The following is a 27,910-nucleotide window of genomic DNA, read 5'->3' on the forward strand; positions in this document are numbered from 1 at the left end:
GAAAAATATGAATACACTTGCACAATATAATGAAGAGTGAAATGAACAGAACCAAGACAGACTTGTATACAGGAACAGCAATATTACTTTAAGAAAAACATTTAACAAATATTTCATTTTGCTTTTTATATATACCCAAATTAACCATACAGGACATGTGAAGAAAGACAGTATCTTCATCTAGAGAAAGAACTGATAAATACAAGTATGTGTAGAATGATTGTTCACATAAATGTGTGTATATAGGTATATACATACAAACACACAAGTACTTTCTTGTTTAATGGTAGCCATCTTAAGGGAAATAAAAGGGAAGAAAAAAGTAAAAAGGTCATTTACATGATAGTTTTATTATATATTAAAAAGGAATAGCAAGTTGTATATAAGTTTGCAGTTTCACATGAATTGCATTTTTATTTTATTATGTTATAGATACTTTTATTTATTCCATAAATTCAAAATAAAATATTTTTTTAAAAGAAAGAAATGTTGGTGAGAGGGAATAAGGTTCATAACGACGATGAAGAACAGATTTAGGAGTAAAAAGACACTACGAATAATGAAATGATAAAAGTTTGGGATAAAGGAAAGAGGAAACAAGGATAAAGGAAGTTTCAGTCAGTGAACAAGCAAGTGGTTTGCTTGTGAAGAATCTTATCATCAAGCAACAAGGCCATTTTTTACGTAGCTGATAATGAGACAATGGCAAGTGAATAAGGGACAGTGAGGTATGTATGAGGCTATCTTTAGGTATGTTTCATTTCACCTAATATGAAAAAATGAAATGATGAGAAACAAAGACTGTAATCCTTGAGCTCTAGACTTAGGAAGAAAGAGAATGTTCTGGGGTTAGATGATAAACAATAAGATTTGGATTTGGTGATAAAAGTGAAGATCACGAAGGCAAAACAAAAAAGTTCCTTAAAGAAGAAAGTTGAGGGAGGATCTGAAAGTGACTGTGGGGAGTATCCTGACTCCTACACACTGATAAGTAAATCAGGAGATATAAGAGAACGTGTAGTCAGAACTGGAAAGGGTAACCAAAGAATCAGTGTTTTTAGAATGGATCATTGTCTCAGTGAAGGCTAGAAGATGAAATGAATCAGAAAGCAGTAAGTCTATGATGAAAAGAAGTTTGTTACTTATGGGGCAGACATTCCAGAGAGCACAATGGGAATTTATATTAGATAGCTGCCGTTCAGAGATCTTTCAACTCTAAAATTCTAAGGACTCACAGGACAAGGGAGAGGTATCAGGATCCAGCACAACTTACTCTTCAATTTGATTATTTTTAACTGGTTCTCTATGTTGTTGCTTTTGAATAAAGTATCCCTTCCAAGGACATATTATAACCATGAGCCAGATCCTACTAAGATCATGGCATGTCCTAGGCATCTACTTTCTAGGCAGACAGATTACCCTATGAGAAACAATTTCCTTTTCTAATTGTGTGTCCTCTGTTAGGTTTCATGAGGGAAAAGAAAAAGTCATGATGACAATTAAGAATAATAGCTATTCTCTTTATACACCTTTAAAATGTACAATGCACTTTGATATGTATCTTACTGGATTTATTGCCTCACTTTACAGAACAAGGCTAAAAGGAGGAAAAGCAAATTGCCCAAAGACTTAGAGTTAATAAGTGGGTGAGGCAGAATTGGAGCTCACATGTATCATGACTTCAGACAGGGGCACAAATCTCATTTGATCAATCCTATCACTCCTGTCACATTGTTCAGGTCTTACTTATGGAAGAGTCATGACCTCAGATACCAAGAAATGACAAATATCTCTTCCCTTTCAGCTCCACTCCTTTCTGAAGGACCTTCAATTCAACAACAGTGCTGGTGACCAGGTGTTTATGGATGAGAAAAGAGTCTCTGATGCTCAATATGACATTAAGAACTATATATTCCTTAATAATGGTACTGAACTCCTGGTGAAAGTGGGTGAATTTATCCCCAAGGCTCCATCTGGCCAAGATTTCACAATACATGAGGAAGCCATCACATGGGCCTGGTTAGGTTCAAAGGTCAGATTATTTGCCTGTCTATTTACATGTTCAGTCACTCTAGTTACCTTTTACTCTTGCCTTTAAAACACACTTTTGGATGAAAAGAAGAAAATAAGCAGTCAGCTATGTGTTTCAAAACACAGAGATATTTAGCCTCATAGGAGAAGAGGAAAGAATGTTAAAGATCAACTAGGATGCCCCTGTATTTGACAGATAAGAAAACTGAGGTCCGGAAAGCTTTGCCTTGACTCGAGGTATTAGGACTCCAAAGCTACTGCTCTCATCCTCTTCCCCACTTCCCTGTATCTTCACAAATTGTGGCGATACTTCACAGAGTTCAGCTGAGTTAAAATAAAATTCAATTCAGCCAATGGTCAAAATTTTCTTTCTATGGAATGAAATTTTGACCAAATATCTGAATGTCCTCTAACAGGTTGGACCTCCATAGCACTGTAGCTCCTTTAAACCTTTGAAGATTCTACTCCCACATGAATCTCACACTGATGAATTAGTGTCTCTAGAGCAAGGCTAAAATCGCCCTATTGGGGATCCAGAGGTGACCTAGACAGGACGTGGAGATATCTTCACTATGAATTGCTTCAAGGTCCAATTTCTAAATATTTTGCCCAATATAAATTATCAGGGATCAGTACTCCATTATCGTTTATCTTATTAGCATCAATTAATTTTTACAAAGAAATATTTTCTGAGATGATATAGCAAAATGCAATGCACAAACCATTTCTCCCTGCTCCACAGTTTGGAACACATTTTTCCTTATACCAGTTGCATACACACACACACACACATATGTGTGTGTGTGTAATATACACATGCACATATAAATACACACATATACATACATAGACTAAACTTCAAATAGTTTGTAAAATAATTTAATATACTAAGTAGATTTCCAAATTTAGCATCATTAATGGACAAATCATTACCTTTTATTATGTTGGACTCATGTATTGTTTCTTAGGGTTGCTTTGGCTTCATGTCTGGTTAAAAAAAATGCTGGTATAGACTCTTATTACTGGATTTATAATGGCTCACTCTCCCAATCTTGTAAAATGCACATTTCCAAGATTTCTTCATCTGAAAGCAAGACAGAAGAAACACAAAGAGGCCTAATATAGGGGCCTCTGGTAACTGATCACATTTTTACTTTGGGTAGGGAGGCTCCCAAGCCTTCAATGACTGAGAACTTTACAGTATGTCTCTCAATCAGATAGCACAAATGCCTACGTCTCTTACAGTCTTTTGAATACTTTCTCACTCCTGTCTCACTAGTAAATCAAATAGCACCTCATTTTCACATAGAAAGTACAAGTATTGAAAGTATAAGGGGATGCTGGTAATGGAAAAAAGAACATTTTCATTACACAATATCACCCCTTTCTGGAAGCAAGTAAACTTGCCTCTCCCACATGGTCTGCCCACAAGAACTAGTATCATTGACCAGGTGCCTAGTCACTCCCATCCTACAAACTTATGGTTTTTGCATACTAAAGTATTATACATAATTTTGGATGATTGCCAACATTTCATTCAGCAACTTGGGTGAATAGTAATACAATGATCCAGGGTATATTTACCAGTACATGATGTAAGTGTGCTAAGATCATCCAGCCTGAAACTGTCATCTAACAAGTGATAAAATTCAAGCCTTCAGAGGTCATGAATTTCATCCAAAGTTCCACTGTTTGTGACAGAGACAGGACTAGAAAGGGGTTCTCTTGAATTTTAGAGTTCTTCTATTAGTGATGCACACTGACATATGAACCAGAGTAGTTTTAGAGGATACACTTTCTTGGGCCCCACCATCCATCCTAAGTATCTCTTTAGTAAATGGTGTTTCCTCCATTTTCTTCTACTAAGAGGACACCCCGCTCTGTGTGCAGTGACAGCTGTCACCCTGGATACAGGAAGACAATGGAGGAGGAACAGCCTGTCTGCTGCTTCACCTGTTCCCAGTGCCCAGAGGGGGAGATTTCCACTGAAACTGGTAAGTTTCTAACAGGGCTTCTTTTATGAGCCCTTTGGTGCAGAACAGTGTGGACTTGAGTTTTGGGAGTGATATACAACCCAAAGCACCATCACTGCTCACGTAGAAGGACATAAACTGCCAAGTCTGGTTGTTGTACTTTGTTTCAAAAGAACACCAAAATAACATTATGTTTCAGAGTCAAGTTACAATGTATCTGAATCTGGCTGATCACAACAATATGAGCTCAGAATAGTCTACCACAGGACAAGCACTGATAGTCCACATGAAAATTCAGCGTGGATTCTCGAAACTTATCCATCTCTCATTACTTTAGAGCTACTTGTATTCTGCTTTACTCATAGAACACTGAACCTTCTCTGATGAGGGCATGCCATGCTGGGCGCTCCTATGCCGCTGTGTCCCATGTTACTACTGACTTCTAAAGTTCTCTGCAGAGACCTTGATACCATCCTTGTGCTGCTTATTCTGACTATCATGTGAGCATTTGACTTCGGTGGTTTCTTTGTGAAATAGTCTTTTAGGCAAGCATACCATACGTGTGAAATTTCAAGAAGATGGCCAGTCCATTGGATTGCACGATTTGCAGTAAAATTTGAAATGCTTGCCAGTTTAGCTCAAGAAAGTACATTAACATATGATACTAGATTCTGCCGTGTTACTGTCACTAATACAATTAAAATGAAAAATATTAGTTTCTTAGTTTTACACTTGTAACACTCTAGGTTTCACAGAGTACAACAATGAGATGAGTACAACGGCACTGAAGACCTTAGGTTTTGTAGGCAGTCTAATGCATCTTGTCTCCCACACTTTCCTTTGGAGCCTCCCAAATACTGAGCTAACCCTGGAAATGGGTGTTTCAACTTCATCATCAGTGTGTGCATGCATAATAAATATACTGCCAAAGTGAAGTTATCCACTATATTCAAAACTTCTCCCTGTGCTGTATCTCATGGATCCAGTTTGGATAGTATGATGGTGACTGTTGGAGCACCTGTGTTTTCTTGTTAATTGTTAGGCCAAAATTAGTACAAGAAGCAGAGGACTGATGCATACTTTGTTGCATCTCAGCTTCAGAGACTTCTTGCAGTTCACAATCATATGTAAACAAAAAATCAAGTACCAACTGCCCCTCTACTTTAGTCTTGGCTTGTTGCTTTTCCAAGTGAAATAATTCACTTTCAGTTTGGTAGTGGAACTTGATGCCACGTTCATCCTCACTGAGGCCATCAGATAACATTGCTGGAAACAGCATTAGAGCAAGTATATAATCTTGCTTCACTCCATTGGTGACTAGGAAAGCACAAGACGATCATTCATTATCCAGAACCCAGGCAAGCATGCCATCATGAAATTGTTACAGGAAACTGATGTATTTCTCCAGGCAATCAAATTTGTGTAATTTCCCACGAGCCCTCGTGATTGCCTCTGTCAGGGGCCTCAGTTTGATCAGTGAACGCTGTGTACAGACCTCTCTTCTTCTGCGAGCATGTGTCCTGGAGTTGTTAGGTAGGGAATATCAACCATTAATTGGCTCTTTATGAAACCAAACTTGCTCTCAGCTTGATGACCATCTTCCAGGATGGGGATCATGCTATTAAGGAGGATTCTGGCAAGATTCTTGCCAGCAATAAGTCACACACACACACACACACACACACACACACACACACACACACACCACAGTGTTTGTAGTGGCACAGTCTAGTTCCTATACCTTTATACAGATGGACAATGGAGGCATCTTGGAACTCCTGTGGGATAACTTTCTCTTGCAATAATAGTTAAGAAATTTCAGGAAGACATTGTGTGAGCAATGTGCCCCTCACCTCATAAATCTCTGCTGGAGTAGAATCAGTGCCAGGTGCCTTGCCAAAGGAGAGATATCTAATAACATTCAAAACCTCTTCTTCAGTTGGAAATTTGGCTGGAGACAGATTGACTTCAACCTGAGGTAAATGGTTAATGGCTTCATAGTGGATTAATGAAAGTCTGTTGAAAACAGCATGGAAATATTGAGTTCATAGGTCCAGGATCATGTCCTTATCACTTATCAATGAGATTCCATTAGTCCTGAGTAGTTGAGATACACCATAAGTTTTGATCCATAAATAGCCTGCAGGGCCTCATAAAAGCCCTTTGAATTGTTACTATTGGTAAAACTGATTTTCATCTGCCTTCTTACTGATCGAAGTATCCTCCATCTCTCTAAACATCAGTTGTACCTTCTGGCTATTCCTGGGTGGAATCAAGACAGAATAGAAGCAGGAAATTCTGTGAGCTCCCCCAATAACCACCTCCAATACTTGTAAAATACAACTTTAAACCATTTTTAGAGCTACAGAACCCACAAAGTGACAGAGAGAAACAAATTTCCCCCTGAAGCAGCCTAGTAGGCAGACAGGCAGGGTCTATCACACCCAGCTTGGAGCCCAGTACTGCACTGCCTGAGCTGGGCCAGCCCAGACCTGGGTGGCCCTGACCAGCAGGAGAGTGAACCACCAGCAGCTATGGTGATTTCCAGATTTCTCAACCCATAAATGACAAAAAGAAAGTAAAAGGTCAGTGGGGAACTCTGTTAAAATGTGGTGATGTAAGAGCATGTTCCAGTCCCTGCCCCCAGGGTGAGAGGTGGTGCAGGCTCAGTGGCTACAGCTGCTGCCATGTGGCTGCCTCCAGAGCTCCTGTCATGCATGTCTTAGGGGACCAAGCAGCCATTCAGAGGGTAATCACTCTTGCTTTAACCTGCTTGTATCTGGGTTGTTGTCTTGGGTGGTGGTTTTACGGTGAGAAATGCCTGTGTGCCAGAGCTTGTGGCTGTAGAGAGTCTGCCCCCCTCAGACCTCTGAAAAGTTTTGAGAAAAACACCAGCAATTTGGGACAAAGTTCTCCACTCTGAAAGCAGAGTTCTAGCATGGGAAAGAGCTCAAAACTCAAGTAATTGGCTGGCAGAAGGAGCAAGCAGAGGAAACGTTATGAGCCATAGAATCATTTACTGGGGGCAAAAAGGATCAAAGCATGCAACAGGAGGAAGACAGTGAAGTCAGAATTACTGCATCAAAAGGGTACAAGAAAAATATAAGCTGTTACAGGTTATAGAGGAGCTCATTAATGATTTTGAAAATCAAGTAAGAGTAGTGGAGGAAAACTGGGAAGAAAAACGAGAATGATGCAAGAAAATCTTGAAAAGCAATTCAACAATTGATGCCTATACCTCACAGCACCTACTGAACTTGAGAGTATGAATGAAGATTCGTGGGCCAGGAAGAGATTGAAAGCATTCATAGGATTATCACATGCATGCTAAGCAAGTCTCAACTAAGCATCTGAGGGTAAGGGTTCATATAGTATAGCTAAAGGTCTTACATCATACTTTCTCATGGGAAACTTCACATAATTTGTTGCATTAGGTGCCTAACTTGCAACCTTTTAGGAGGCCATTACTGTGGGCCAGTTTCTTAATGTCTTATCATATGTGTCACTACTTTATGTATGTCGCTCAAGTGGCCAGGGTTTCAGAGACAGCCAGAATGTCCCAAACCTCCCTAGTATGGAAGGGTGATGAGCAGAGGATGGTGAGTCAACATCTTGAGATAGTGAGCTCAGGAGATGGAAAGACGCCCAGGGGAGACCTTGGCCTAGGTACACATCGCTTTGGGGGGCTCCTCAGAGCTGGCCCTTCACATTACCCCCTACAAACAATATGCTTATGGAGACTCAAAAATACACTGAAGAAAACAACACCCTAAAAATAGAGGAACTCAAATGGCAAAAGAGGCCCAAAAAGCCAATGGATAAAAGAATGCAATAAAAAGCCAAATTTGCAAGTTGGAAAAGGAATTTTTAAAAAACTCACTAAAGAGAATTATTCCTCCAAAATTGGATTGGAGCATTTGGAAGCTAATGACTTTATGAAAAAACAAGATACTATAAAACAGATCCAACTCAATGAAAAAATGGAAGACAATGTCAAATATCTCACTGGAAAAACCACAGACTTTAAAATAGATCCAGGAGAGATAATTTTAAAATTACTGAACTGCCTGAAAGCCATAATAAAAAAAAGCCTAGAATTCATCCTTCAAGAAATGCTCAAGGAAAATTGCTCTGATATTATAGAACCAGAGAGCAAAATAGCAACTGAAAGAACTCACCAATCGCCTCTTGAAAAAAGATCCCAAAAGGAAAACTCCTAGGAATATTATAGCCAAATTCCAGAGATCCTAGGTCAAGGATAAATTATTACAAGCAGCCAGGAAGAAACAATTTGAGTATCATGGAAACACAATCATGATAACACAAGACCTAGCAGCTTCTATCTTAAGGTATCAAAGGGCTGGGAATATGATATTCCAGAGGTCAAAGGAGCTAGGATTAAAACCAAGTATCACCTACCTAGCAAAACTGAGTAATATGTTTCAGGCGAAATTATGGTCATTCAATGAAATAGAGAAATTTCAAGCATTATTGATGAAAAAACCAGAGCAGAATAGAAAATATGACTTTCAAATACAAGAGACAAGAGTAGCATTAGAAGGTGAACAGAAAAAAGAAATCATAAGGAACTTACTAAAGTTGAACTATTTACTTTCCAACATGGACAAACAATAATTGTAATTCATGAGACTTCTCAGTATGAGGATAGTTGAAGGAAATATTTGTTTTGTGTGACTACACATGTAAAACCTATATTGAATCACTTATCTTCCCAGTAGGGGTGGGTGATGATGGAAGAAGGGAAAGAATGTGGAAATCACCTTTTAAAAACAAATGTTTAAAAAATTGTTTTTTACATTCAACTGGGAAATAATAAAAACAGACATTGGACATAGACATCCATCTTGCCATACTAGAAAGCCTGGGGGGTAAGGCGGAAGGGGATGCAATAGGAGAGGACATAAGAGAGAGTAGATTGGTGGAAGGTGTATTCAGTAGGTTCGTTATTTTGAGGTGGGGTAGAGGAAAGATGAGGAGAAAATAATTTGTAACTCAAAATCTCGCAGAAATTAATGTTGAAAACTAAAAACAAACAAATTAATTATTTAAAACATGCTACCTTCTTAGAGATGTGCTCTTCTGTTAGTAAACCCTGTGGAGTTATCATTTTTTATACAGCAGTTTCTAAATTTTGCCATAACTTTCCTTTTCTTGAATGAATAAATATATTAAGCTATATTTGCCAAGCACTTTGTAAATCTTCAAAATTACCTCTTTTCTTTTTTCAACTTTTCAAAGAAATGTATTTGTTTTAGCTTTCAACATTGAATTTTCCAAGATTTTGAGTTCTAAATTTCTCCCCCTCGCTGCCCAAGATGGCATGCAATCTGATATAGTCTATAAAAATACAAGTGTATTAAATCTATTTCTACATTAGTTATGTAAAAGAAAAATTAGAACAAAAGTGGAAAAAACACAAGAAGGAAAAAACAAAAACAATAAAAATGAGAAACTTGTATGCTTTGGTCTTCATTCAGACTTCATAGATCTTTCTCTGGATGTGGATAGCATTTTTCATCATGAGTCTTTTAAAATTTTCCTAGATCATTGCATTGCTGAGCAGAGCTAAGTCTATCAAAACAGGTCATTGCACAATGTTTCTTTTACTGAGTACAGTGTTCTCCTGTTTCTTCTCCCATCACTTAGCATCAGTTATTATAAGTCTTTCCAGGTTTTCCTTTAAATCTGTCTGCTCCTCATTTCTTACAGCACAAAGTACTCTATTACACTGGCATGCCACAACTTCTTCAGCCATTCCCCAATTGATGAGCAAACCCTTGTTTTCCAATTCTTTGCCACCACAAAAAGAGCCACTATAAATATTTTTGTACATGTGAGTCCTTTCCCTTTCTTATGATGTTTTTGGGATATAGACCTAACAGTGGAAATGTTGGGTCAAAGGACATGCAATATTTCATAGTCCTTTGGACATAGTTCCAAATTACTCTCCAGAATGGTTAGATCAGTTCACAACTCCACTAACAATGCATTAGTGTTCCAATTTTCCCACATCTTCTACAACATTTATCATTTTTCTGTTTGGTAATGATAGCCCATCTGACAGGTGTGTTATGGTACTTCAGAGTTCTTTTAATTTGTATTTCTCTAATCAATAGTGATTTGGAGCATTTTTATATGACTTCAAATAACTTTAGTTCCTTTTTCTTTAAAATGCATGTTTTGTCCTTCATGATTTATCAACAAGGGGATGACTGGTATTCTTGTAAATTTGACTCTCTGAATATTTTAGAAAGGAGGTCTTAATCTGAGACACTGGCTGTAGAAATTGTTTTCAGATTTCTATTTCCCTTCTAATGCTAGCTGCATTGACTTTATGCAAATCCTTTTTAGTTTAAGGTAATCAGAATCACCATTTTGCATTTCATAATATTCTCCATCTCTTGTTTGGTTACAAATTCTTCCCTTCTCCATAGATCTGACTCAAAAACTATCTCTTATTCTCTTACTTTGCTTGTAATATCACCACTTATATCTACATCATTTACCCATTTTATCTTATCTTGGAATATGGTGTAAGATGCTGGTCTATGCCCAGTTTCTGCCACTATTTTCTATTTTCCCAGCAGTTTTTGTCAAATAGTGAGTTCTTAGACCAGAAGGTGGAGTCTTAAGTTTTATCAAACCATAGATTGCTATAGTCATTTATGACTCACTGTGTCTTGTGCACAGAATCAATTTCATTGATCCACCACTCTATTTCTTAGCCAGTACCAGATAGTTTAATGATTGGTGCTTTGTAATATTGTTTTAGTTCTGTTATGGGTAAGCCCCCTTCCCTTGAATTTCTTTTCATTAATTCCCTTGATATTCTGAATCTTTTGTTCTACCAGATGAATTTTGTTATTATTTATTCTAACTATAAAATATTTTTTTGAAGTTTGATTGGTATGGCACTGAAGAAGTAAATAGATTTAGGTAGAATTGTCATTTTTATTATATTAGTTGGGCCCACATTAAGTTGATTTTTGAACCAATATGTAATACAGTATTTATATCCCTACTAAAATTGGCTGAGGCCAGTTGACTTTCCCATTAGCTGGAACCTTGAGAAACAAATATTTTTTCCATTTATTTAGAACAGACTTTATTTGAGTGAAAATTGTTTTGTAATTTTGTTCATATAATTCCTGAGTTTGTCTTGGGAAGTAGACTTCCAAACATTTTATATTGTCAATAGCTAGTTCAAGTGGAATTTCTCTTACTATCTCTTGCTGTTAGATTTTTTAAATTATATATGAAAATGTCAGTGATTGATGTGGATTGATATTGCATCCTGCAACTTTGCTAAAGTTGTTAATTATTTCAAGGAGCTTATTGTTTGATCCTCTGCAATTCTTTGAGTATACCATCATATCTGCAAAGAGCAATAGTTTGTTTCTTTATTGCCCATTGTAATTGCTTCACTTTCTTTTTCTTCTCTCATTGCTAAAGCTAACGATTCTAGTGCGATATTGAATGGCTGTGCTGATAATGGGGATCCTTGTTTCACACCTGAAGCTATTCAAAATGCTTTTTAGCTTATTCTCATTACATAGAGTGCTTGCTGATGGTTTTAGTCTGATGCTACTTAACACTTTAAGGAAAACCCCATGGAGTCCTATGCTCTCTAGTGGTTTTTAATAGGAATGACTGTTGCATTTTTCAAAAGTTTTTCCTGCATCCATTGACATGATCATATGATTTCTGTTAATTTTTTTTGATATAGTCAATTATACTGATAATTTTCCTGATTTTGAACCAGCCCTGTATTCTTGGTATTAATTGCAACTGGTCCTAGTGAATTATCCTATAATCCCTGCGCTCTTAGTTTATGTAAATTTTTTTCTTCAATATTCAAGAGGGAAATTGGTCTATAATTTTCTTTCTCTGTTTTGGCTCTTCTTGGTTTGGGTATCAGCACAATAGTTTCATCAGATAAATAATTTGGTGGGACTATTTTTTCACCTTGTTTTTCCAAATAGCTTATAAAGTATTGGAATTAATTAGTCTTTAAGTGTTTGGTAGATTTCACTTCTAAATCCATCTGACCCTGGAAATTTTCTCTGCACTGATGAATTTTTAAACTACTTTCTTTGAAATGCAGTTACTTCAGTATTTTATTTCCTATTCTGTTAATCTGGGCAATTTATATTTTACTAAATATTCATCCATTTCACTTTTATTGTCAGATTTATTGGCATACAGATGGGCAAAATAACTCCTAATTATTGTTTTAATTTCTTCTTCAGTGATGGAGAATGTACCCTTTCCTTTTTTTTTTTTTTTTGCTTTTTTTTTTGGAGGGCAGTTGGGGTTAATTGACCTGCCCAAGATCACATGGTTAGTTTTTATTTTAAGTGTCTGGGGCCTGATTTGAACTCATATCCTCCTGACTCCAAGGCTGGTGCCCTATTCACTGCTTCACCTAGCCACCCCCTGACCCTTTCCATTTTTTATACTGGTAGTTTGGTTTTCTTCTTTATTTTTTTAATCAGATATTTAACTATTTTATTGGTTTTAATATAAAACCAGTGCTTGATTTTACTTATTTCTTCAATAACTTTCTTAATTTGAATTTTGTTAATCTTTCCTCTGACTTTCAGTGTTTTTAATCTGGTATTTAATTGGGCGTTTCTAAATTGTTCTTTTTCTAGATTTTTTTTTAAATTTCATGCCCAATTCATTTATCTTCTCTTTCTCTGTTTTATCCTTGTAAGCATCAAGAGATAAAAAAAAATTCCCCTAAGAGCTGCTTTGCCTAAATCCCATAATTTTTGATATTTTGTCTCATTTTTGTCATTTTCTTGGATGAAGATTCTGTGATTTATTGTTTGACTCACTCGTTCTTTAGGATTAGATTATTTGGTTTCCAATTAATTTTTAGTCTATCTGTCCATGGACCTTTAGTACATGTAATTTTTATTGCTTCATGATATGCAAGGTATGTCTTTAATGTTTGTGCTTTATCTGCACTGGATTGTGAGGTTTTTAAACCCTAGTAAATGGTCCATTTTGTGTAAGAGGTATGTACTGCTGAGAAAACAGTATATTTCTCTTCTCATTCAGTTTTCTCTAGAGGTCTATGATATCGAACTTTTCTAAAATTCTATTCACTTCCTTAACCATTTTCCTGCTTATTTAGTGGTTATATTTGTTTAGCTCTAAAAGGAGGAGGTTGCATTTTCCCACTAGTATAATTTTGATGTCTATTTCTTCCTGTAACTCACTTCTCTTATGAAGATCTGCATTCTATACTATTTGGTGCATAAATGTTTGTATTGATATTACTTCATTGTGTATGGTAGGATTTATTAAGATTTAGTTTCCTTCCTTATGTTTCTTCATGAGATCTATTGTTTTCTTTGGCTTTGTCTGAGATCTGGATTGCTACCTATGCTTCTTTTCCCACTTCAGCTGAAGCATAATATATTCTTCTCCAGCCTTTTATCTTTACTCTGTGTGTATTTCTCTGCTTCAAATATTTCTTGTAAACAACATATTGTAGGATTATGGGTTTTGATCCATTCTTCTATCTGCTTCTATTTTATGGGAGAGTTCATCCCACTCACATTCACAGTTATGCCAACCCAGGGAGACTAGCTAGAGGACTAATTATAGAATCTCATAGGGAGAAGGTATCTTAGCCATCATCTTTTTCAAATGTCTCATTTTATTTATGAAATGTATAGAAGTGACTTTACTCTAAGCCTGATGTGGGCTGTTCCAAGACGAATGCCCAGCTAATTTTTGATCTTTGATTTTGGGTCTAGAGTTCTTCCTATTAAGCCATAATGTTCAGTTCAAATAATGAGTCAGAAATACAGAATAACAATCGTAAATTGTAAATATACAACATTATGGGGAATAGAACACTTCAAAGGAGATGATCATGTAATGGACATCTGAGATGTAACAGGACAGCTAGGTCAATTATGATTTGATAGGAGTGTTTATTAAGTGGTCAGGACTGCCTCTCAGACTGAAAGACAGCCTCGAGCTTTCTGTTAGGCATAATTTTATAGACAATGTGATTGCTAGCAACAGAGTATCAGCATTGTGTCTATTCAAGCAAAACGTTCTCAGTATTATTCTTATTAACACAAAGCATTCCCAGTATTATTCTATTGAAACAAAGCATTAGTATTATTTCTACTGAAGCGAAGTGAAGCCATTAGCAAAGCCTTGGATACAAACAAACAGACCTGAATCCGTGGGAATCTGTGGCATGTTTTAGCAACACAGGTGAAACATTTCTTTACTATTGGAGCCTATTATGTGGTTTCCAATGAACCCAGTAGGGGTCCCCTCTAGCAGGTTTAAGAGGGCTCTAGTGTATAATTTCTGGTGGGCACTTCACTCCCCCCTTTTTACTGGTTCATGGTTTTATCTCGGACTCATCTGAGTCCAGAGGAACATAGGGGACATAGGCAGTTCAGAGGGCAAACAGCTTGAATCCTTTGTCTAACATAGGTAATTAGGCAGTTAATAAGGCAGGGAGTCAATAGCAGTCCCAGTGACAACAAAGCAAATGGTCCTACAAGGGAAGTTACAAGTGATGTGAGCCAGGGGGACCAGTTAAAAAAACAGATTGGTACCAAGATATAGATTGTTGATGATGAGCCTCTCTTTTAGCCAAATGTTGATGTACAGTAGCCAGAGATTCCAGAAGTACCCTGGAGTGGTTGACATAAAAACAGCAGGTTTCTCCAAGGGCTATACAAAGGCCACCTTGCTTGAGTAACAGGAGGTCTAAACCTCGGCGGTTTCGGAGAACCACTTCAGCCAGGGAATCTAGGGCAGTTTCTAAGTTGGAGATTTGGCTCTCCAAGTCTCGGATATCTGTGTCGATTTGGGAAGTGATGGCTTCAAAATGACTATTTCCTTGTTCTAGGGCTGTGGTTCGCACCACTGCTGAACCTGCTATGCCTAGACCAACTAAGATAGGGACTAAAATGGAGGCTGTTCTTTTATAGCGAGTTTGTAGCCCAAAATGTTCATGAGCCTCTTCTCCTGAATAAATGTATATCTGTGGAAGGACATGAACTATAATGCAGAATTTGGGGGAGTTACCAGCAAGGAAATGTTCCTGTACACAAGAAGTTAAGCCTAAGGTACAGGCAAACCAAGCATTTTTAGGGGCTAAGAAAATATTTGGTGAAAATTCCTGTTTGGGAAAAACCTCGAGCACCAAAGTTTTTATAAGGTGACTGCTGGAGGGTGTAGCTCCAAGATTTAATACACCAGGCTTGTCCCTGCACATCTCCTAATGTAATCTTGGGGGAGCCAAGGTAACAGCGGGCAGGGAGATTGGTGCCGGTGAGTGTGGGCTTCCAATACTGAATTTCATGATCAGTCAAACCCTTTGACGAATTTAAACCTAGCCCAACAAAATAAGGAGGGGCAGGGTTCAAGCAAAACCAGCAGTCAGAAGTTAGACTGGGATCCGAGGAATTTAGGAAAGAGAAAACAGTATCAAGAACATGAAAAGTATAAGAGTGGGCATGTAGCCTGGGATTTGCCAAAGTAATCCCTGAACCTGCAAGGGTTATGGTAGAGTGTGGGTTAAGGGGCCCATTTGGAGTTTGATCAGCATCCAGAGGTGGGTTAAGAACCAGGTTGGGACCAATGGGAATGAGATCCCTTGGTACTGGAGTGCATTGAATAGTAAACAAGGCTCTGGGGTCCCTTCCTTCAACATAAAATCTAATTCCCCAGGTCCTCCCCATTTTTCAAGTTTGTTTAGTCCAATTTAAAACCCTGATGAAAACCGGATTACATGATTTAGGGGTATTACAATGAAATGAAATGTGGTGGTCACGGTTGCCACCAGAGACCCAGTCAGCAATAGTTACACAATCCCAATTGACAGAGTGATATTTCTGGTCCCCCCACAATCGGGAGACCCATCCTCAGGGCAGACATATGACTGGGTTGACCAAAGGCTGCTTTTCTGCTCCACAAGCAGTACCATCGGTCCCCGCAAAATACATGCCTGTGTAGGGAAACAACATTAATCTGGGGCTAAGCAGGGTACAGAGATCAAAGAAAAGGGTGGGCTGGCCATGAGCCACATTTTTAAAATTAGAGTCCCATCAATTGTCCTAGTAAGAGCCCAAGAATACAAAGTGGGAGTGTAGGGGTTGGAACCAACTAAAGGCAAGAGTGCTAGCAGCAGGAACATCACAACAGTCTCCTGATTTTCAGTTGTAAGTCACTGATGGGTTCTGCCACTCACAAGTCTGGAGAGCTGGGAGGAGTCGTCACTTTGACATGGGAGCTGTGAATCCATGCTTTCCTTCCAGTCACTTTAACAGCAGATGGGGTAGTCAGTATAACCTGGTATGGGCCAGTCCAAAGGGGCCCAAGTGAGGAGTCTGGGGTAGTTTGTGGGTGGGCCCTCAATCTCCGATATTCCCTGAGTGTGCAGGATTTTAGGGTGGAGAATGAGGAGTGACCTGGTACACTGCCCGAACCACATTTTGAATGTCTCAAGGAGCCTGGAGGGGCTTGAGAAGTAAATCATTAACAGTCATACATAACAGCCTTCAACACCTGAAATACAATAGGAAGTGGGGTGCTGAACAGAATCTCAAAAAGAGAAGTGAATTTTACACATATGTATTCAGCTACAAATATTAACACTTGCTTAGATGATAGAATAACTATAAATTCAGATTAAAACAGCAAGTTCTTTTCTGTTTTACAATTTGTTACATCAATTTAGCAAGAAACATGTCTTGCGAATGGATGTTTTAGTGGGTCTCTTAGAATCACACTAGAGATTTTAAAAATTCCTTCTAAAGGTATTTTCCTACTTCAAAACAGTTTCAATGATCACTAAACCTTTGTGAAGAAAGTTAATTGAAAACTTTTAAAGTATCTTAAGCAGTTTTCATAAACTTTCTATTCATATTCTAATTCTAGATGAAAAATAATATTAAATTTTCCAATAAGCTAACATAAAAAAGCTCACATCTTTTACTGATCACTTGATCCAAACATAGAAACCTGTTACAGACATGTGACATTCCAAATATGCCAGGAGAAAACGTCCTTTGCTCTGTGTAAATTCAGGTACAGTTACAGATATTCCATCTCATGCAGCATCTATTCCACCTCATAGCTAGACTCAGGAATAGGTGGGAAACATTCCTTTTCAAAGGAACCTCATGGGGAAACTGAGCCAGGAGGGATCCCATCCCAGACAGAGGCTAAGATTGTCCCTTCGGCTGCTACCAAATGTAGACTTCCACCTGTTGACAGCACAGGATCACATTCCTCTGAGTAGCTAGTGGCATTTCCTCTCAGACACTGATTTAATGCAGACAACTATACCCAAATTCAGACTCAAAATAAAATTTAGTTATGGTCCCAAATGTTTTTTACCTTAAACAACAAGCCTCACCAATCACAGCTCAGAGACAGTTATAATTATTTCTAATCTCATGGGGCTGTGATAAACAATAAAAATGTATCAGATCTTATAATGTAAGGAATTCCTTTTCCTTCTAAAATATAAAAGCCAATTTATAAAAATCCTTTTTGATCTTTGCAACTTCTTAGCAAGTTAGGTTCATTTAAAACTTCCTTTCTCAGGCTGAATGACCTTGCCTGGAAGTAATTTCTAGAGAATTTAACAGTTTTACAACATAAGGAAAATTTATATGAATTGTAAGCAGGAGAGACTGCTCTGAATGGGCAGAACTAGTCAAACAAATTTTCATACAATAATCAATAAACAATTTTAGGTTTTAACATTAAAACATTAGCCCAAAATAGCTTAGTTAAGAGTTTTACAGGTTTTTTCTGAATAGCAGATATGCATATTTAAAGTAACACTACTGGTCTTACATAATTTTCTCCTCACTCAGGTTTTACAATATACAGTGTAGAAATACAGCAATAATATAAACTACAAGATGACATCACGTTAATTGCCTTTTCAAATTACATATAAGAATGATTGATCTTACCAAGTGAAGAGGCTAGTTGATTTCTGACCTCATTTTCTCCTCTCTTTTTCTCCTCTCCCCACTTTATAGATGAATTAAGACTCAGGGTTAAATGATTTATTCTAGGTCACACAACCAGTCAGTGCAGGGTTCAGAACACATTGTTTCTCACTGACAAGACTTTTTTAAGCTTCCAAGCATATTGCTTTATTAAGCAATGCACTCCAATTACATAACAAATCTTTTCCAGGCCTTCCTCAATTTTCCTCCCCAGATACAGGGGGAGACACACTTTGATGCATTAAAAACCATCAAATAAGACCAATTAATTAAAAGAAAATTTAACCAGGCTGGGGGGGGGGGGGCTAGGTGGCACAGTGAACAGAGCACCAGCCCTGTAGTCAGGACGACCTGAATTCAAACCTGACCTCAGACACTTAACACAAAAACTGGCCATGTGACCTTGGGCAAGTCACTTAACCCCAATTGCCCCTCCAAAAAACAACAACAACAAAAATTTAACAAGGCTACAAAATTAGGCAATCTGATTTCTAATTGGAGGAAAGATTTGGAGCTTTCCAAGTTGGGAAAGGGAAAGTGAACAAATGCAATAGCCTAAAATCAGAAAATTTGGTGTTCCATTCCCTTCAAGTGTCTGTATTCAATCAAAGGAACATGGAAACAATAACTGATTAATCAGTAAAGGGCCAGTTAGGAACAGACTTATCTAATCTGCTCAATTCCCTCAGTTGCTTGAGATGTATAATTGTCAGTAAAGTCCTTGGATCTTTACATCAGACAGGGTTTCTGGTCAGTATAATCTAGGTCCTTAGCAACTTCCTTTTCCTTGAATTTCCTTTTTCCTTCAATTCCTTGGCACTGGAACAAGCAAAGTGATTATTTGCAGCAAGGGAGATATCTCTTAGATGGTACTGAAGTTGGGGCTTCATGGTACAGAGTGAACTCTATATTTCAGGGGGAAACCCTCCATTTTTCCAAACTCATTATACTCAAAGCACATTATCAGCTTATACTCTATCAAATAAACCTCTATGAATGCTTAGCTATAGCAGACCTTGATTATGGGGTGGTCGATTTGCCTGGAGCATTGAGGAGAGGGTTTGGGGAACTTGAAATAGAAACTTCAGGCTCTACTTACTTAGAGAGGTGGATTTCAGGGTACCTGGAGGTCTAAAACTTGCTGATAGGAGTTAGATCAAGTACCCTTTTACTAAACTATTTAGGCTGAATAGCTCAGATGTAACACACACTTTAGTAGCTCAGATGTATCCCAGGCTTAGTATATGGGATAATGATTAACTTGTATTTGTACCTTTGTTTCACAAGCTTCTTTTTCCTTGTCTAACTGTTCCCATGTCATTCAGAAAGAAAAATTTTCTATTCCAGGGATTTAACCTTTCAGGTAGGCAGATGGCAAGCCCGTGTAGCTCTGTTGTAGCTACTGTACTTTCCCCCCTTTTTCTTTTTGGAGGAAGTTTACTCAAATTAACTTCACTGCAGCCCTAGCTCAGTTATAGCCAGGACAACAGGGAGAGAGAAAAAAAATCTTCATGGTTCAGACCTCTTACTGCCTCCTCAGCTCCATCAGAGCTGAATGACAGCGAGGGCTCCGGAGCCCCAGCTAAGAAGAACTGGGAGCACAGGGAAGAGAGTCTTAGTGGAACTTTCTTTTTGACCTTTTGCTCAAATAAACTTTTCCTAGGTGTTCATTCCTTTAAATTTTCAGATCTACTCCAAGACTTTAAAAATAACTGTTTCTCATACAACATATATAATACAACTGGTTACCAGTAACAATCATGGTCTTAGTTTTGAACTTTGAAATAAAAACAATTGAATAACGAAGCTGGTGACCTTAAACTTTGGTTTTTGTAGTGCCACATAGTAATCAGAATAAATTCAATTACCTGGATCGATATTCCCAATGATGTTGCACAGTTCTCTTTCTGTAACCCAGGAAAGGGTTAAGTGTTAGTCCTATTTCAAAGTGCAGCTTGAAAACCTACTTCTCTTTGATCATTGAAGTGACTCCTTTCCCTTAGACAGATTTTTGGGGAGAAATTTCCCATTCTCTTTCTGTCCATTTGTCTTTCTTCTTCTAGAACTTTGGCTGGAGTTCAAGGAGTAGAAGGAAAAGTGGTTTTTCTGCCAGCAGCCTTTCTTTAAGAGATTATCAATCTTTCTACCTCAGGTACAGCATTCTTTTGGCTGCTTGGGTGCATTTGGCTTACAGGGTGGCAGATTTAAAATTTCTTTACACAGACAGACAGAATATACAAGAAAACGGCAGCAGGGCAAAAGGAAGCAGGTTTCCTCTTTTCTACCTGTCAGTATCTCAGAGACAGGATATACACAAAACAACACAACACACAGACAGTGACATCTAGCAACAATCCACAAACAAATAGACAGTTTAAGATATACTAAACTTTAACAGCAAACACAAAATTCAGAAGAGAGGGAAAAGAGAAAAAAAAAACAGAAACCGGGCACTCCGTCAGCGTCCTGACCTTGGACGCCTGTAGGGACCGCACCGCTGCATCCAGCTTAGGCTCCTACTTTTACCAGGGTTCGAAGGACAGAGTCTTGGTGATCACCCCCTAGGCACTTTCACAGACCCTGAGTACTCACCGAACAGAATACTCTGGGATCGAATTGAAAGAATTTGGATAGGACTCAGGTTCCGGTCCACTCAGGGAAGCAATATGAGCCTGGGGACAAGGAATTTCACTTGGTGGCCTCCCCTAAGTCAGACTGTTCTCCTGGCCCTCCAGAGAGCCTGGTCCAGCTGTCAAAACAGAGCCAAAGGCTATCTCGGTGGGACCTCCAATCTGTAATGGACACCCAAGATGTAACAGGACACGTAGGCCAATTATGATTTGATAGGAGTGTTTATTAACTGGCCAGGACTGCCTCTCAGACCGAAAGACAGCCTTGAGCTTTCTGTTAGACATAATTTTATAGACAAAGTGATTGCTAGCAACAGAGTATCAGCATTGTGTCTGTTCAAGCAAAACATTCTCAGTATTATTCTATTAAGGCAAAGCATTCCCAGTATTATTCTATTGAAACAAAGCATTAGTATTATTTCTACTGAAGTGAAGCAAAGCCCTTAGCAAAGCCTTGGATACAAACATAAACAGACCTGAATCCTTGGGAATCTGTGGTATGTTTTAGCAACAAAGGTGAAACATTTCTTTATTTTACAGCCTATTACTTGGTTTCCAAGGAACCCAGTAGGGGTCCCATCAAGCAGGTTTAAGGAAGCTCTAGTGTATAATTTCTTGTGGGTATTCAATCACAATCATGAGTTCAGAAGAAAAGATCAACTGGTGTAGCAGAAATGGTTCTGCTCCTAGAATCCATAATCCTTGTATCAACAATGCAATATTCACAGTGACTATGGAAATTGTAAATATGCTGATGTGGTTATCCATCACAAAATATATCAGGCTTTCTATATGGGGGAATAAGCTAGAATATTTATTAAAATACCAAAAGACTGAGTCCCAAAACCAGAAAGTCAAAGCCATCAGAGTAGTTATGAAATTGGCACAGGTAGATAAAGTAGAAAGCACCCACATTCTCAAGCGTTTGAAACAGAACAGGCTGCCTCAGGCAAAGGTCCTTCTCTCCCCACTCACAGCAATCACCCAGCATCCAGGAAGCGCGCTCCCAGCAGCTCCGGCCCCTGGCAGTCCTCAGCAGGAGTCCTTAGCAGAAATTCTGGCTGACTCAAAAAGGGCTTCGCGCTGCCACTGCTGCTGCCTCTGCTGCTGCTACCACTGTCACCACCACTGCTAGCCACTGAAGGAACTCTAGCTTGGCTTCTGCTTCTTCTTGATCCACCCCTTCCTGCTATGTCAGCAAGTCCAATGGGGCATGGAAGATCTTTAAATCCCATAACCCTTACATTCGGCCTCAAGATCTTTCATGTCCCTTACTTGGCAAAAATACAGTAGGAATAACTGGTGTCAACAAAATTTCACAACAATATAACAAGAATAGCACACAATAAACACAGTTTAGGGTGGGGCTTTAGCACAAACTGCCCTTCATTCCCCCCACCCCGAACTAATGGGGCCCCAAAATCTTGTGGTAAGGGGTGAAGGTCTCTTCTTCCATGGCTACTTGCTGCTGAAATCAGATGTAGAGCTGTCTCTGTCCCAAGGGGTCCCATTTGAGAGGTCAGTTCTTAATATGCTTGATACCAGGTCCAGGGGTGAGACATCACAGTTGCAGACAGGGGGTAACATCCAGCTTAAATTATCAAGCATCTACAGGTGGAGGGTACTAAGCCTGCGGAAACAAATCTAGCAAACAAGGTGAAGAGACAAAAAAATCAAGAAGAAGCATAGAGACAACAACCAGACTATTGTTGCCTCACTCACAGTAGAATAAATGAGTTAAGGGTACAATTTTGTAATAATCTTCTCCAGAACTAACAATAGGTACAGTGTTATCCCTCCCATGTGCTATAATCTCTGCAGCCTTTGGAACATCATCCGGCTTCCATTTTACCCATACTTTAGCTCCTGATTTTATTCTATCAGTAGAACCAAATCCTTTAGTTCCTCTGACAGTTATTTTGGAAGGAGGGTCAGTTTTTACAAGTGGTATTGTTTTACAAGGAACGATAATCACTTGAACTATCCTATCATTTTTATGAATCTGTATGGGCCCTTCACCTAAATTATGGAATGTTACAACAATTTCTCCTTGATAATTAGAATCTATTACTCCAGCCAATACATGTATTCCTTGAGCTGCTAATCCTGATTTGGGTAAAATCTGTCCAAAGTGATTTTTAGGGATTCTTATGCATATCGCAGTGGAGATTTTTCTTATTTCTTTTCTGTCCAACCAAAAGTCCTCTAAACAATGTAAATCATACCCCACCAAACCAGGTACTCCTGGGTATGGTGCTGGGACATCTGGCCTCAAGGTCCAATACTCAATATTTGGGATCTTATGTGTTTTTTGTTTTCTAATTTTCAGATTGGGGGTCATCATTCTGGCTAGAGGTGTACTTCCTCCCAATGGTCTATTATTCAAATTACACAAAGCCATGGACAAATTATCCTTCCAATGTTGATATGAATTATTGGAACTTAACTTCCTCAACTGTTCTTTCAGTAATCCATTCATTCTTTCAATTAACCCAGATGCTTCTGGATAATATGGAATATGATATATCCATTCTATATTGTTTAGTATACAATAATTCTTCATTTCATTGCCTTTGAAATGTGACCCATTGTCACTTTGAATCTGCATTGGGGTTCCATAATATAGACTTATGAGATCTAGAGTTTTACAAGTGTTTTTCTGGGTTGCATTCTTATAAGGACAAGCCACAAGTACACCTGAATAGGTGTCAACACAAGTACATATAAATCTGCATCCTTTACCCAGTGGTAGTGGACCAATATAATCTATTTGCCAGATTTGGGCTGGGACTTTTCCTCTTGCTATCTCTCCAGTTACTACCCGAGGAACAGTTCGCTCCTTTTCCAATTGACATATATGACATTCTTCTGCTATCTGTTTTGACAGTGAATGAGAGATACAATACCTCGATCTTGTGCCCACTGGTGTGTGGCCTGGACCCCCAAATGGCCTGCTGTTTGGTGGACCCATTTTGCTAACACTGGATCATCAGTTGTTGTCAAAGTAGGGACAATATGTTCAGTAGCAATCATTGCCAACACAAGTACATATAAATCTGCAATCATTGCCAGTTGATCAGCATGAGCATTGTATTCACATTCTGGCGTGGTGAGGGCCACATGAGCATCTACATAAAAAACTGACAAGTCAGTGACAAAAGACATGTTCCAGATATATTCCCATAATTCTTTGCCCCAGACTTGTTTGCCATGAATTTCCCAATTCTGATTTTTCCACATGGGCATCCATGTAGCTAACCCATTAGCTACCACCCATGAATCAGTGAATATATGACGCTGTCCTCCTTGTTCTATTTTGATGGCTTGATATACTGCCATAAGTTCAGCATGTTGACTAGTTCCACCTATCCCAGTTCTTTCCAAAGTTCTTCTAGTACATGGGTTATAGGCCACTGCTTTCCAATGTCTTTTTTGGCCCAAATATTTTGCTGTCCCATCAGTAAACCATGCATGACTCTTTTGTACCTCAGTCAATACATCCATATCCCTCATTCCAATTTACAGTGGATGTACCAACTGTTGCTTTGCTCAGAGGGTGTGTCATTCCTCTCAATTTCTATGTTTGCTACAGATTCATATAGAGCAGAGACTCTGCTTTTGCCTGTTTTTGCTCTATTTTGAATATACCAATTTCATTTGATTATACTAGCCTCTTGGGCATGTCCAATTCTGTGAGAAGCTGGGGTACTCTTTACCGAGGTCATAATTGGGATTCCAAGTCTTAATATCACTTCATGTTCCCGAGTCAGTTGTTCAGTCTCCACCAAAGCCCAACATGCAGCTAACAACTGCTTTTCAAAAGGTGTATACTGGACTCCAGATGAAGGGAGTTTCCTACACCAAAATCCCAAAGGTACATTTTGGCTTTGTTGTTTTTGCCATAAGCTCCAGTTTGCATAATCATCTTGTACGGTCACTTGCAATTCCACCATTTTGCATGGGCCACAAATCTAGGGCCAATTGTATGGCAGCCTTGGCTTCTTCAAAAGCTTTACTCTGCTCAACTGCCCAATCAAATTCATATTTCTTCTGTGTAACTCTATATAAAGGTTTTAAAATATGTCCCAAATGTGAAATGTGGTGCCTCCAGTATCCAAATAATCCTATGAACTTTTGGGCCTCCTTCTTATTGGAAGGGGTAGGAAAATCCTGAATCTCTTATTGGGTTTGAGGAAGAATATCCCGTAGGCCCTTGTTCCATTGTATACCCAAAAATTTTACATTTTGAGCCGGTTCTTGAACCTTTGCAGGGTTTATTTCCCACACTTTACTCTTCATATGCTCGATGAGAAGGGTCAAACTCCTTGCTACTTCTTTTGCATCTTTTCCCTGTATCATGATATCATCAATGTAGTGGGTAAGCTGCATACCAGGCAGCTTTAATTCATCCAACTGTTCAGCCACAATCCTGTGACAAATAATGGTGCTATGTATGTACCCTTGTGGCAAGTGGGTGAAAGTATATTGTCTACCTTGCCAAGTGAAAGCGAATTGGTCCCATTGTTTAGAGTCTATTGGGATGGTGAAGAAGGCATTTGCCAAGCCAATAACTGCATACCAAGTCCCATCATATGTCTCGATCCTTTCTATTAAGGTGATGTTATCTGGAAGAGCAGCATGCAAAGAAGGAGTCACCTTATTCAACTGTCTATAATCCACAGTCATTTTCCATGGCCCATATGATTTTCTTACTGGCCAGACAAGATTATTCCATCTTGTGGTTGTAGGGACTAACACTCCTGCTTCAACATATTCCTTTACAGTAGTGGTAATTTCATCTTGCCCACCTGGCACACGATACTGTTTTAAAGTAATTTCTTCAGAAGGTTCAGGTAAAGTGATTGAGTCCATTTTTATTTTTCCCACTAAAACTGCATTAATTCCTATCTTCCTTACAGCAAATTGGTATCTCCCTTCAGGTGAATTCAGAGTCATGCCTCTCTATACATCTATTTCAATGATGTATTCAGGAATGGGTACAACAACCACAGTATATTCTTTCGTAGGTAACTGCCCAATTTTCATTGTTGTTTTAACCTGTCTGGCTGATATTTCAGCCCCTCCTAGACCTGTGATGGTAATAGGAGTTCCATGTTTAAACTTATCAGGGTTTCCATAGATAAGTGTGGCCTCAGCCCCAGTATCAAGCAGTGCCCTAGTCACAGTAGTTGATCCATTCTTCCAATATATTGTTTAACCAATATGGGGTTTGCAATATCTTCTGCATATTTCTTTTATCTGGGCTGGGTCTTGGCCTATCTCCTATTCCCCCTGAAGGTGGGGCAAACTTGGATACAAAGATTCAGATTCAGAAGTACCTGCAGGGGTGGTTCCTGCTTCCCTATTCATTCTAATGCTAAGTACCTTTTCTTGGTACAGCTTATGCAGCTCCTTAGTTGGAGTACCATCTATTCTTCTAAAGTCAACCCCTTCTCTTAATAGAGCAGTAACAGTTCCCTTCTTGTTGGTCTATTTTGTCTCTGAATCCTCTGGCTGTTTACTTTTCTCTGTAGAGGCAATTTATCTTGTCCCCATTCCCCTAAATCACTTAATTGTGAAATCTTATCCAGCACCTCTGAAAGAGGGTGCCCTATTTCTCCAATTAATAGAGTCAGAAATAGGTGCTTATATGCAGGAGGAGCCGTCTTCACTATTTCTATGAGAAACTCCTGGGGCGGGGGGGTATCATAATATGCATTTGCATCTCCAATCATGATAGCAGTTTTCATCACCTCTTCCTTTAGCTTTCTCATACAGTCTCTAATTGAGTACCAGGGTCTGTCTCCCCTAGACCACATAGATTCAGTAGGATATTGCTTTTGGCATCCCTCTGCAGCTAAAGCTAGCAGATTAGTTTTGTTGTTACCTCCTTACATATGGTGATCCCTAAAAGCTTGGTGTACAAAAGGATTCTGACTGATACTTATGAATTTTAAGCAGTCCTCACTGTCCAGTGTTATTCCTCCGGCGCCTTCATCAGTGATTCTTACTATCCAAGACACTAAAGACTCCCCCCTTCTTTGGGTGAATCTACTCAATATATCAGTGATCTCCTGTTGAGTGAAATCCTCAATTATCTCTCTGGAGTCTGTTTTGCCTCGGTGGTTCTCCTGTCTTCTTCTTCGTATGGGGAGAGCTTCTACATTAGAAGACTCCTCATCTAACCTTGCTCCATTCTCCTCACACATATTCTCCTGGAAGCTGTCAAAGCAACTCTGCCCAGCCTGTACAAAAGCTGCATGCACATTCCTTCTTCTAGTTTTTTGCTTCCTTTTAGCCACATGAACAGTACCTTGCTCCTGGACTACATGAGTCCCTCTAGTTTGCTCTTCTGAATGCTGTGACACAGAAGAATCCTCAGGCAAACCAGCTGACTCCCTAGCCATCCGAGCTCTTTCCTCCAGCAGCTTATCCCTACTTTTACACATAAGGTGATAACTTGTTAGCAGGACCCAGCCTCTCCTGCACACTCCTGCCAGTTCTTTGCTTGGTTCTATGGGTATTCCTTGCAAACATCTTTCCAAATCTCCAGGTTCTCCCTCTTTTAATCTTGGTTCCCAGTTTTCACAGGGCCCTATACTTTTGGCCCATTATCTGGCTAGAGAGGAATAAGGCAAATCCTCCCATCCTGGAATAGCCGTTTCTCCCTCTAAAGCCCCGCTGCTTCCAAATAGAGGCCTGACACTTTGTGATGCTTCCTCGTCGCCAAATGTATCAGCAATGCAATATTCATAATGCCTAAGGAAATTGCATATATGCTGATGTGGTTATCCATAACAAAATATATCAGGCTTTCTATATGGGGGAATAAGCTAGAACATTTATTAAAATACCAAAAGACTGAGTCCCAAAACCAGAAAATCAAAGCCATCAGAATAGTTATGAAATTGGCACAGGTAGATAAAGTAGAAAGCACCCATATTCTCAAGCCTTTAAAACAGAACAGGCTACCTCAGGCAAAAGTTCCTTCTCTACCCACTCACAGCAACCTCCCGGCTTCCAGGAAGCACACTCCCAGCAGCTCTGGTCCCTGGCAGTCCTCAGCAGGAGTCCTTAGCAGAAATTCTGGCTAACTCAAAAAGGGGTTCGCGCTTCTGCTGCCACTGCCTCTGCTGCTGCTGCCGCTGTCACCACCACTGCGAGCCACCACAGGAACTCTAGCTTGGCTTCCACTTCCTCTTGCTCCACCCCTTCCTGCCATATCAGCAAGTTCAATGGGGCA

General features: G+C 39.0%; 1 protein-coding gene across 1 annotated transcript in view; it reads left to right on the top strand.

The window, feature by feature from the left end:
- Positions 1 to 27,910, top strand: part of LOC138167646 (vomeronasal type-2 receptor 26-like) — a 72,390-nt gene that overhangs the window by 42,245 nt on the left and 2,235 nt on the right. The window contains exons 4-5 of the mRNA XM_069096580.1: positions 1,805 to 2,032; positions 3,899 to 4,025. Coding sequence (XP_068952681.1) covers positions 1,805 to 2,032; positions 3,899 to 4,025 — 355 coding nt within the window. The remainder of the gene's footprint in view (positions 1 to 1,804; positions 2,033 to 3,898; positions 4,026 to 27,910) is intronic.

This window comes from Petaurus breviceps, unplaced genomic scaffold, assembly GCF_028583685.1.
Source record: "Petaurus breviceps papuanus isolate PSGF00001 unplaced genomic scaffold, PetGlider_PUasm1.0 243, whole genome shotgun sequence".
Lineage (NCBI taxonomy): Eukaryota > Metazoa > Chordata > Mammalia > Diprotodontia > Petauridae > Petaurus > Petaurus breviceps.